The 13,151-nt window shown below is 31.4% G+C and overlaps 1 protein-coding gene across 1 annotated transcript; it reads left to right on the top strand.

Moving 5' to 3' along the window:
• Nucleotides 1-222: 222 nt before the first annotated feature.
• LOC126734350 (amidophosphoribosyltransferase-like) lies at nucleotides 223-13,108 on the top strand. Its single transcript, XM_050437938.1, has 9 exons — nucleotides 223-391; nucleotides 2,487-2,734; nucleotides 2,796-3,066; nucleotides 5,345-5,594; nucleotides 5,648-5,832; nucleotides 5,889-6,071; nucleotides 6,139-6,360; nucleotides 6,423-6,543; nucleotides 12,624-13,108. The coding sequence occupies exons 2-9, from the start codon at nucleotides 2,496-2,498 to the stop codon at nucleotides 12,782-12,784; spliced, it is 1,632 nt and encodes a 543-aa protein (XP_050293895.1). The 5' UTR covers nucleotides 223-391; nucleotides 2,487-2,495; the 3' UTR covers nucleotides 12,785-13,108.
• Nucleotides 13,109-13,151: the final 43 nt, after the last annotated feature.

The raw sequence follows: 13,151 nt of genomic DNA, 5'->3' as shown, positions 1-13,151 counted from the left end.
AAGATCAGTATAAAAGCTTTCTAATCGTAAAAACATATGACGCCAATCCCTATCAGCAGCAAACACTACTGCTGATGGAAACGTAAAAAGATTATTTCGAAACCAGTACCATTTCATCATTAAAGTAAGAAAAAAAACACCGCAGGGGGCTACGGGGTTATCAAGGGATCATTATTAAGAAAACTAAATAATAAACAAGTGTTATGCAAACTTATAAAGTGTATAAACTAAGACCGCGATGAATTTTTGCGTATTTTATATCGTGGTATCGATTGTGTTATACGTTGAACGAAATTTTTAAGAATAAATTTCTACTGAACACCATTGGAACTAAACATTAGGCGGGAATTATTTCAGATATTCAATATTTATGAAACTTGCAGCTTATTAGGTAAGAAGTTTAATATTAATATATTATATATAGCTTAAAATTGAAAAGAATCTGTTCATTTTTTTTTATAAAGTTTCATAATGCCCAAGTTATGTAAGCAAAAGAAGGTATAACATTAACATGTAAAAACTTAAACATTGGGCAACAAAATATTAGTAATTTTTCGGCAAACCCTGTTAAAAATAAAACTATAGTTGGTATTATCTTTTTTACTCCTTTGTGCTTTTCATCTGGTGTCTTTTTTTCTTCTTTATCTCCATAAAATTATTATGTAATATACTTTAGCTAGTGTAGAATTAGATTTCCTTGTAAAAAGTATTATAGTTATTCCCTTAGACTATGTCTAAGGAGTATTTTGTAAACCTATATGCTAACATTGAGATACATGTTGGGAGTCCCTTAAACATCGGGTATGCAGCCCTATATGAGACACCCCATCAGTATTTTCATCTATAAATCGACAGTAGGAACATAGGCGGAATAAATATCTACTTTCACTACATTCTATATAATGTATAATAACAAATATTTTATGATCAATTGTGAATTTTCCTACCCTGTTAACTTTTAAACGTAATATATATGGTTTCATTTAGTTTTGATTTGATCATTAAATCATACAAATATATTTATTTTTATACCATTTTATAATTTTTGTAACTTTTTATAATTGATGCAAATTTCATCTAAAAAACAGCGATTTCAAACCAAATATGTATGTTAAAAATGTTGTTATTTGACGTTTTGAAAAAGCGTTAATTTGTGATAAAGAAGCTTCGCATAGAGTGTGCAAATGTTCCTTCTTGAAACAATTTATAGTTGGCATATACACGACCTTATTTACTATTCATATAAGCAAATTACACGTAAATAAATAAGCAAAAAAAAAATAAGTTCAGCTTAGACTGTTATCAATACTGACTCTAATCAATAAATGTTTTCTGTTGTGTTATACCTTTGCTTGAATTCATAATTATAAAGTAAACTGGACTCACTAGCTAGGGAATCTGCTTATGTAGGTATCTGAGAATAGTTCTTTAAAGTTGTATTTCCCTGTTTTTAGATCCAACTGACATTCTTGTACTTATATAGGATTCAAATTGGGAATAATCTATGTCAGTATGAGTGTATGAGCAATTTGAATATTTTTGAAATAAAAAAATCTCAATACCCAATATTCCATGAACATTTCTAAAGAAACATTGATAGAACTTTAATAGTACGTTTTCTAAATCATCCATACTATCCATCAAGTATACTAATAAATGATGTCATTTACCAGTTAAAAAATTGGTAAAAAGAAACCAAGCAGAAACTCACTGCAATCTGAGTTTGACGTAAATACCACTTTCTTAGGTAAACGTAAATCTTGAGTTAGTCAGTCTTACAAGTACTTATAACTCGTTTTCATGATAGAAACTTTTCAGTATAAAATGATTATACTCATTACATCAAGTGTCGGTACATTTGGGTTTATAAGCATCTTAAATCTTTAAACGCCCGAATCCCTAACTTATAAATAATTCTAGTAACTCAATATAGATATTTTTATCTCAAATTTATCAACATTATACCTGATTTTTGAGCAAATTATTCTTGACTGTTATCCTTGTAATTGAACTATCATTTCTTTCTTTAGTTTAGTTTGAGATGTTATGAAATTAGAAAAATGTGCACCCTTCTTGGTCTATCTATGCTCAAATAATATTTCCGCTTTTACAGCATGTTTAGATAGTTTTAGCTCCCTGTAAAAAAAATAAATAATATTTTTGAAGGTTTGACTCTTCGTGGTCTAAAAATAAAATAAGCATCATTTTTAATAAAATTAGACAAAATCGTTTAATTTTTTTTGCTTCAAACGTTGCCTATTAAAATAAATCTAAAAGAATGAGTAGAGAACAATATTCAAAGAATATAAAGAATTATTCTTATTATCTAAAAACAGTACTTAAAATAAAGTACTCACCTATAAACATCTGTTAAGTATTCAAATGTCAAACAATCTGTTAAGTATTATCTATATCCTTTCAATTTTTATAGATGTTGAAAATCTTTGATAAAGACCTATATCATAATTTTACTCTTGGTTTTTTAGACACACAAAATGGAACAAATAAATCAAAGCGAAACGATCGAGCAACGTCTCTCACCCACCACAAGTGACGTACAATATGACGTGCAAGAAGGAACAGTAGGACTAACAAAAAGAAAAAACAGAGGAGACACATTATCCGGATTAACTCACGAATGTGGAGTTTTTGGCGCTATCGGCACAGGTGACTGGCCTACACATCTAGAAATTGCTCAAATCATAACCTGGGGATTGGTAGCCTTACAGCACAGGTAATAAAAACTTTAAATATTCACTTCTTCTTTATTAACCTACTTTTCAATCAACTTCCAGAGGTCAAGAATCAGCCGGTATAGTTACAAGTGAAGGTAAATGTTCCATGAACTTTAACGTGGTCAAAGGTATGGGCATGGTAAGCAACATCTTCACGGACGAATCTATGAAAAAACTGAAAGGTAGCGTTGGTATTGGCCACACGAGATATTCCACCTCTGCAGCCTCTGAAGAGGTTAATTGTCAACCATTTGTCGTTCACACTGCCCATGGAGCCTTGGCTGTAGCACACAACGGAGAGCTGGTTAACTGTGATAGTTTGAGAAGACAAGTAAGTTAAATAGTTAACAGCCTCCGGCATTATTGGTATCTTTGTTAATATTTAAGATACATGGTCGGTTAAATTAGCGAACTAGTAGGATTTTTCCTGCTGATTAAAAAAGTGAAAACAATCAAAAAATTGATCATCGCGTTTGCGAGAAAAATGTTTTTTTTGTTAAATGGAATTCTCTGTAAATTTTTTATTTTCTTCATAAAAAAGTTTATTTTCACTATTAGACTAAATCTAAAAAGAACAATATTATAGCGATATTAATAATTTTTCCAAATTAAGGCAAATTGGCTTTGAAATATAAAAATTACATCAGGTCAACCTACTTAATTTACGAGTACAATAAATGAGCAAAAACGTGGTGAAAAAGCAAAAGAGCAAAAGATGGCGATCTTGTTCAATTCTGAGCACACTAAAGCACTCGTCTTGTAATTTTTGCAGATTGATCATCCATCTGTTGGTCCAATTATTTGCCTAATATGTGTTTGAAGTTTATCAACGGTTCTGTATTTTTTTAAACACGCCATTCTTTATATAACCAATAAAATAAAAGTCGACAGGGTTTAGGTCTGGTGACCTAGGTGGTCAACGAATCGGGCCACGTATTACAATCCATCCATTTATGTTTAAACAGTCTATCAAGTAATATTCTTACATCATTTAGTTGATGGTAGGTGCTCCATTCTTTTGAAAATAGATTTGTTGCCGTCTCTCGAAGTTAACATTATCCAAATAATCAAGGAGGTCAACATACTTCTTTCCGGTCAAAGTGCCATCATAAGGCACAGGTCCTATTATTGGGCTTCCTTTTAAGCCGCACCAAACGTTTATAATATATTGGCTTTGTCGCTCCAAATGATAAGTACATTTTGAAATATTATCATTTGCTTCATATGCATTACGTAACCAGTTCCAAAAAGCAAGTATTCTTTCGCTGTCGGCAGGCAAGAATGTTTCTACTGGTTAATACGTATATGGCGCAAATTTGTGTTTCTTTAAGACCTCCATATTGCTACACCGTAAGCTCTTGCTAAATCTCTACTTGAGTTTTCCATATGAGCTTCAAAGTATGCCGAAACAGAAATTTCAACATTCTCGCTTACTATACATTGGTTCCTTCTTCTAGTTCTTTTAAACGCGTTTTTGTTACATTTAATTTTTCTGTAGAGGATTAAAAAGTATATTCGCTTTGGCTCGTTACGAGTCTGGAATTTGTGGCGAAACCTGATTCTTAAATAGTAACAAAGAAACTAATAGTGCCGACTTAATCAGAGGCTTGATATTTAGTTAAATATTACACTTAAAATAATGTTACTATATTTGATTCAAAATTTACTAACTCTATAGTTTTAATGAAAGAGGAAAAGAAGAAAGATACGCTTATGAAGTAAACACTTAAAATTGACGCAGTAAAGAAATTTCGAAAAGACTTTTTTATTTATAATTTTCCTTAATTTTATTAAGCACTATCTATCTAATCAAATTTTACCATCAAGAGTGGCAAGTTAATTAAGTTTTGAGACCAAGGCTTTATCTCACTCTGTTTATGTTTCGGAAAAAAGCGGATCATCCAGATCCTTTCTACAGGATTTTACAACCGATATCTTTGCAATAGTTTTTTGCTATAACACCAGTACATTTGGCTATACATCAAACTTCAACAAAGAAATAGTTTTTTCTTAAACAGTAGAGAAAGGACATTATTTGACTAAATAAGAATTATTAAACAGACTAAGTGAATTTAATTAAATAAATTAATATTTTTCTGCTTCCTTTTATATATGCTTATACACCTCATCCAACTCTGCTTGTTGATTCCTTCCTAACAAAAGGATTTGTGCAAGTCTGCAAAATACTCAACCGTTTCGGCAATGACTTTTCACTTAAATAAAATATTTTTTCCGGCAGCGATTTCTTCATTATTTCAGGGAAGTAATAACAGTCTGACGGAGCCAAATCTGGAGAATAGGACTGATGTAAAACGAGTTAGAACGAGGCATCTGAAATATGAAAAAGTAGTGGTTAATCATCACACAAAATTCCTTTTCCTCCATTTTTTTTGGTTCTCAATCGACTTCCTTGATTCAAACCTAAGTTAAAGACAAATAAATAGCCTATTCTGGCTAAAACTTCATATGTGAAACTCACCTCTACATTCAACAGTGGTACTATTTCTCTTGACTTTGCGCGGACTTTCCAAACAACCCTTAAATACTTATATTACCATTATACTGTTTCTCTCTTTATACCCTTTCCATATTACCTACATTCACTTTAGGTATTAGAACACGGAGTGGGTCTATCAACACATTCAGACAGTGAGCTGATCACACAAGCACTTTGCCTAAATCCACCCGAAGGAGAGCCAACTGGTGAACCTGATTGGCCTGCTAGAATAAGACATTTTATGCAATTGGCACCTCTCAGTTACTCTTTAGTTATTATGTTAAAGAATAAAATATATGCAATAAGGGATCCTTATGGTAATCGACCATTGTGTTTGGGCAAGATTTTACCTTCGAATGAGCGTAAGTCTATTAAAACACTTCTAATTCAATTATTAACAAGTAAAATAATTTAGCATTGTCTGGAGAGTGTGATGAAAACCGAGAAGCAGATGGATGGGTAGTATCTTCGGAGTCATGTGGTTTCTTATCAATCGGAGCCCAATATGTCAGAGAAGTTTATCCAGGTGAAATAATTGAAATGACTCGCCACGGTATTAGAACTATTGATATAGTAAATCGCCCAGAAAATAAAGCGCAGGTAAAAAATTAGATTAACTTACATAATAATCAATAATTATTCATTAAAATTTTCAGGCATTTTGTATATTCGAATACGTTTATTTCGCAAGAACTGATTCCATCTTCGAAGGCCAAATGGTATACGCTGTTCGACTGCAATGCGGGAAACAACTGGCTATTGAACATCCTGTGGAGGCTGATGTGGTTAGTGCTGTTCCAGAATCTGGAAATGCTGCCGCTCATGGATTTTCCAGACAGGTTAGAGTTTCTTATAAAGCTAATAAGGGAGCGGATTTTAAATTTAGATTTTTTCTAAATATTCTAGAGTGGAATCTCATTCGCAGAAGTATTATGCAAAAACAGATACGTAGGACGTTCATTCATCCAGCCAAGTAATCGACTGCGCCAGTTATTGGTGGCTAAGAAGTTTGGTGCACTTGCTGGTATGGTGAAGGGCAAAAGGATTATCTTGGTGGATGACTCTATTGTCAGGGGAAACACTATTGGGCCAATTATTAAGTTGTTAAGGAATGCGGGTGCAACCGAAGTGAGTATGAACTGTTTCTCTTACATTTCTGAACAAAAGTTTATGGATATTTTTGTTTTAAGGTACATATTAGAGTAGCCAGTCCGCCACTTCAGTATCCGTGTTATATGGGTATTAATATACCCACCAGAGAAGAACTGATAGCGAATAAGTTAAATCCCAGGGAACTAGCTAAGCACGTTGGTAAGTTAAAGATAGTGTTAAATTAAAGCAAGGACGTTCAGTAAAATTTTTGTCCTAACACTAACACTAACGTTTACTTATTTTATGTTAATTTATTGTTAGGCATAAAATAAGTAATCGTTTTTTAAAACTTATATCTGAGTATCTCCGAAAAAGCAAAACATCTAAAGAATGTTCTCAGTAAAAATTATAAAACTTGTTGAATTGAGTCAAGGCTCTAAATTTGACAAACATTGGGATATTATAATAGGTCAGGATTATTTGATAGCAATATTATTAGCAAGTCGGTTCTGTGTGAATATACTGTGCCAAAACCTGTAAAATCAATACCAAGTGAATAGGGGCTTGTATGTAAACAATTACCATTTCTGTCATCTCCAAAAACAATCACCTGTTGTACTTAATCATTGAGTATGTTGATTCGCTACAACATACTCAATACTGTAATCAATTAATATTTTGAATCTAAATTTTTGTAATAAATCTTAATATTTCCGAAACATTTGATAGTATAAGTATTTAACATGAAATGTGACTTCGTACATATGTCCCTATTTATTTATTATTGAATTTATTCCAATTAACTAATAAAGTTATGGAACATGATAAATACAGAGTGAAAATAAGGTCTCGCCAAACATCCGAAAAGTCACCTAAGATAATGGTATAATTAATTACTTTCAGTTTGTACGTTTTTTCTATGTTTTATTGAGCAAAGCTTGATAGTTTCAATGTTTTGGAAAAATAATAAATAAGTTTTCTACTACTACAATAGATCTCTGATTTTTCATCCTGATTTTAAGGACTTATCCTAACTGCTTGTTAACAAAGAAAATATTAATAGATATTACTCCCCTACGAAAAAAGAGTGTTAAATATATATTTAACACTCACTGTGAGTTATATAAATTGTTTTTTTTTAATTGTTATAAATGCACTTAATTATTGTATTTTTTACTTTTCTTTTTAATATGCAGAATTTTAAATATATAAATCCTACATATTAGATTAATTATACTAAAACATATTTTAATAAAAAAAATATTTTTTATTACATTTACCCCATGTCAATTTGCAAGCATTTACATCTGTAATGGGTTAGGTGTGTGCTGAATTTGGGTTGGGTTAGTAATTTATAAGAAATATTTATTCAAATAAATTAATCAATTAATAATTCCTCATCAAAAAATTATTTAAAGATATCCTTCCATAGTATTTTATTATAACAATATTTGAATCAATCAAGCAACCTCCTTTTTGTGTATGGGGCTATATGAAGTCGCTCGTTTACAAAGAAATAGTGAATTCCAGAGAAGAACTATGGCAGAGAATTTTATATGCTGCACAAAAGCTACGAAACGAACAATTATTTTTTTAAATTAGGAGATCTTTCAGCGAAAGAACTGTTAAATGTATTGAAGTAAATGGTAGACATTTTGAACAGTTTTTGTCAAAAGCAGATCTATTTTTTTACTAAATCTCGTCACAGTTTCAAAATGGAAAAGTTATCAGTCGCATAGTTAAGTTTGTTTTCGTTAATGTTATTTTCTTTCAATAGATTTTCTAGTGTCATAGTTATTTTAAATAAACTTAATTAAATGATAATCCAATTTTTGTCTGCATTATTCTCAATGACTTATACTAAAACATTATTTATGATGTAAAAAATGATTGGTGAAGAGTAACAAGACATTATTGCTTGCTTGAGCTGCTGTACTAAATAATTTGAAGGCAGATATCTCGAAAACGGCGACTCTGAGCGACCCGAAAGTAGTATACCTTTTTTTACGTAAAAAATATGAAAAAAGTATTATTTTCAATAAAAACTTAAATACAGTTAAGCACAAAAAAGTTATGACCTTATGAAAGAGAAAAAGATGTCGCAGACAGCGCCCCCTACATTGTACACTCAATTTGTTAAAAAAATGAATTTCTCGACCTAAAAAACCCCTAACTACAAATTTTTGTGAAAAAAAGTTATCTTTTGTTAAAGTTATTGGGGAAAAACAAAAAAAAAGTTTTAAGTTTAACACCCTGTATCTCAGTTAATATCAACTTTTGGATATAGGTAAATATAGTTAAATCGTAATATTTTTACATCAGGAGTCTGTGGTTTTTCCATGTACCATTAATTAGCGGACACCCTGTATATATAGAAATATTTAATGGTTATGGGATCAGAATCATTGGAGCAATTTTGCTTTTGAATGCCATTAAACAGGTCAATATCATTGCTGTGTAAAATATTAAACCATGAGCAAGCTCGATATAAAGGCGCATTTCTTGCTAAGTTAGTAAATTAAGGTATTTTTGGTCGAAGGTGGCTAGTGTGTATAGGGGGAACAAAAAAGTTTAAGTCCCTTAAAAGATCAAGTGCATCAATTTTATAGTTGCATAATTTAAATAAAAAAAGCTGGCTGCTCAGAATAGCACAGTGCCTCAGAGATAAAAAAATTAAATGTTTGTAGAAGTAGTTTATGGTCATACCCCCTTGGAGGGTATATTCTATCAATTTTAAAGCATAGACACTTCAAAAAACTGCGCTGCACATATTCTAATCTGTCTATATGGATATTATAGTTAGGGAACCATACCATTGCTGCATAAAGTAATTTAAGCCATTATACAAATTAACAAGACTGTCCAACCTTTCAAATTCTCTTGTTGATCTGATGATGAAACCAAGTTTTCAAGGAAGATGTAACAACTTCATCGATGTATTCGTTGAATGTCAGTTTGTTATCAACCATGACTCCTAGATCCCTCATAGAATCGACATTTTCTAGGGGAGTATTACCTAAGCTATTAACTATATTAACTTCATTGTGAATAGTTGAGATTGACATACACTTGCACTTTTTAATATTCAGAGATAGTTTATTTATTGTACTGTGTGCTAAAGCATCAATGTCTCTTTGCACTAGATCACAATCCTCTTTAGCTTCTATTATGCGGACATAACGGTACCAGTGATATCATTGACAAATATAGAAGACATTAATCGGGCAAGATTGCATCCTTGAGGGGCACCACTTAGTGTGGAATAACATGGATCTTTCAGATAGGAGACAAGGCCCTGATGGAAAGCCATAAATATAATTTTTTCAATAATAGCTATGGTCCAAACTATCGAAGGTCTTTGAAAAATCTGAATACACAACATCCAATTGTCTTTGTTCCACAGCTTTGTATGCTTTTTGTAGAAAACACGTGTGATTCGTGGTGATCGACCTTCTAGTGAAGAAACCATGTTGTTTTAAGGATATTATTTTACTTCCGTGCGATAGTTTAAAACATATTTAAAATATACAATTTGTTTTAAGAAAGCGAGTTCTATTTGTCTAACTACTTAACCCCTATACAATATTATATGAAGGGTACAGGGAAAAAACCAGATGTCATTTCTTTTCACATTAGAGTAAATTGAATTTTAATGTTCAAAACCAATTATTTTTATTTCCAAAACGAATATAAACATGTAGTTTACATAAAACAGAAGTTAATATTATTATAAAGTATTATGACTATGGTTTTTTGGTTTAGAAAAAGTAAATACGTCATTATTGCAAAAAAATCTGCATCACTCAGGGTTTTGCAGGAACAAAAGCAGCAATGTCACCTGAAATCGACAAAAACCAGCTGCTTTTATTTTTGAAATAAAAAAGATTTAATTTTTTGGAATTTTTAATGTTTATTTATCAACATATTATTATAAAGTAAGTTAGAGATGAGCCAGGTTTTGAAAAAATCTCACGGCTTTTGGACTGCAAAACCTCATGAGGCTCATTAGGTCGGTAAACTTAGCCTTTGGAATTGGTAATGAACCTGTAAAAAATTAATACATCTCATTCTTATTTAAAACTTTCTTATAACTTACCATCGTATGCCGGAACGGGCAGCAAAAATTCTCCGCATCTTAAAGCTGAATTTCGGTCAAAGCGTTTTCGTATAAATTCAGACAAAACTGGTCCATTGTATGTTAAACGGTACTAGATAAGGCGGCTATGATCAGATGATGCTACTATTTCCTTCAAAATCTGGATTTTAAATGGGCATTTTTGTAAATATATTGTGTCTAAAAATGAATTCCAATCCAGTATCATATTTTGTGACGCACTTACTACAACAAACGGCGATGGTTTGGAGCGGGAATGCCTAATGACTTGTTCGAACTCTTCCAAGACCTCAAAGGGGCTCTTCAAATCCCACAATCCTACATTTTTGTCACATTCCAAATAGAAGTGTCCTCTTATAGGGAATGTGATTTTTATTTCATTCAGATTATGAATTTTGTTTTTTACTACAAAATGAATAAATCGAAAAATGGTAAAGTTTTTAATTTGTCCTCCGGCACAGTCACAGAAGGTTTGCAGTTCTTCAAAAGATGCAACTTCGTTTGATCCTCTTTTAGCCTCTCCTTCATGATAGGTATAAAAAATAGATTGACCCGAAGAGAGGACATGTACATTAAAGGCGTACATACTCCGAATCACTATTAGCCATAACGGTTTATTATTAATCACACTGACAAACAAGAAGTCACACTTTTGCGGTTACAATAATACTGGCACGTTTTTTAAAAATGAATATTGCATCAGCCGGTTTGTTTACATGACATCGCTGGTTTTTTCCCTGGACGTTTGGATTAAGCAGGTTTTTATTCGGTACGCTATATTTTAGATACTAATTTACGCAAGACTTCGGTGGTTGTTTCCCGGTTTTAGTAATCTAAAATAAGCGTCTTCATTCGAAGAATTCAATGGCGCCTCTACCAAGATTTTCAATAAAAAGTGACATATCTGCTTTTTTCCCTGTACCCTTCATATTGTATATTTTATACTGTTATATTGTATTCATTTGGGATATTATTATATCTGTTATATTGTATTCATTTGGGAACATCTATCTAAGGAAAAACTATGGCTAGACCAAAATTTGAAAATTTTGCGACTACAGGAGACATACGATTAGGATATTTATCATTTTTCCCTGTACCTCTTTCTTTCCAATAAATTCAAAGTTTTCAAAAATGATACATTTTTCGAACATTAATATCTCAAAAACCGTTAGAGAACCACGGTATAAAATATGTCCATAGAACGTAAAATACCGTAATATAATCGTAAATATAAAATACGGAGTGGTTTATTTAAGACAAGCAAGTGGATATCAACTTTGGTAATAACCCAAAATTTAAGCAATATAAAAATATTTGTAATTTTGGACAATGAATTACAAAGTCTATATTTATTATAAACTAATTTACTAGAAAGCCAATCTTAAGGGCTGCAATACAATTAAAAAAAGTTTTGTAGGCAATTGAATATCATATTTACCTTCTTGACTTTTTAGCAACAAAGTAAATCAAAAATATCCAAAAAGCTTTTTTTTTGCATTACAACTAGATGAAAAGATGATCATGTAACAATATTTATTTATACAGGGTGTCCCGGTTCATGTGGGAAATCTCTCGGATCTAGGTAGTTAAAAAAATAAAAAATAAAACATTGGCTCGTTTATTATTTTTTTTCTCCAAAACGGTTCATTTTATCGATAATGAACAAGAGTACCTTTTTTTTAGCCTAGGGTTCAAGGTATCCAAATTTATTTTTTTTAGACTTTAACATACAGGGTGTTAAAAATATACACATTAAAGTGTACAACCTAGTCCGCCCCTGGTAAAGTAAATAAGGTAAATGTATTTTAAGGATGTCATTTTAAGAGGTCCCTAATAGTGTTCATCACCTAAAATTTTTATTAAATTCTACCGGATAGTTTAAAAGTAATTTATGAAAAACCAATTTCCAGCAGCGTCCTTTGAAGCTGTATCTTCGTAAAGAAGGCCTGTACGAATTTTTTTTATAGGAACGTTCGGTATTATTTTTCGATGTTCTACCTGAATCCGAGAGATTTCCCACATAAACCGGGACACCCTGTATATCACCAGACATTACCAATTTTTAAGAATTTCTTAGAACTAATTTTCTCATATAAAAAGTTAATTAAGATCAAGGAGAAGGTTTTAAAATGCATAACAGTCGAAAATAATTTTTTAATTAAAAAAAAAATTTTTCTTTCAGGTGCCGATAGTTTAGAATACCTGAGCGTAGAGGGACTAATCAAAGCAGTTCGATCGGATCTGAAAAGCAAGAGCAACGTCAAAGTTGGCCACTGCACCGCCTGCTTAACAGGGATATACCCAGGAGGAAATCCGATTAAAAACCCAGATATGGAATGGTGAAAAAAATAATATATGAATAAGGAAAAAAAATTAAATAATTGCTGTTGCATAATGACTTTTTAAAATTCATTTACATCTGTGGAGCACCTGTAAATAACACAAACCCGGTAAATGAAACGTGCGTTAATCTAGCTTAGAATGGGTAATTTTAACGGGATTATTGAAAAAATTTGAGCAAACATTTATTAAATTAATATAATTTATTTATAAATGTATGTAGGTTTGATTGATTTTATGCAAATACTCGTTTGAATTCTAATTTACCTTTTAGTGTATATTACGCTAGTACTGTTACCAATTTTTAATTAAAAAAATCATTTAAAACGTGTCTTTTAATTTAAACACCCACAGTCTCGATGTATTTATA

Source organism: Anthonomus grandis, chromosome 3 (assembly GCF_022605725.1).
Source record: "Anthonomus grandis grandis chromosome 3, icAntGran1.3, whole genome shotgun sequence".
In the NCBI taxonomy this organism is placed as follows: Eukaryota; Metazoa; Arthropoda; class Insecta; order Coleoptera; family Curculionidae; genus Anthonomus; species Anthonomus grandis.
Note: the sequence above shows the minus strand (reverse complement) of the source record. Positions and strands in the feature narration are given on the sequence as shown.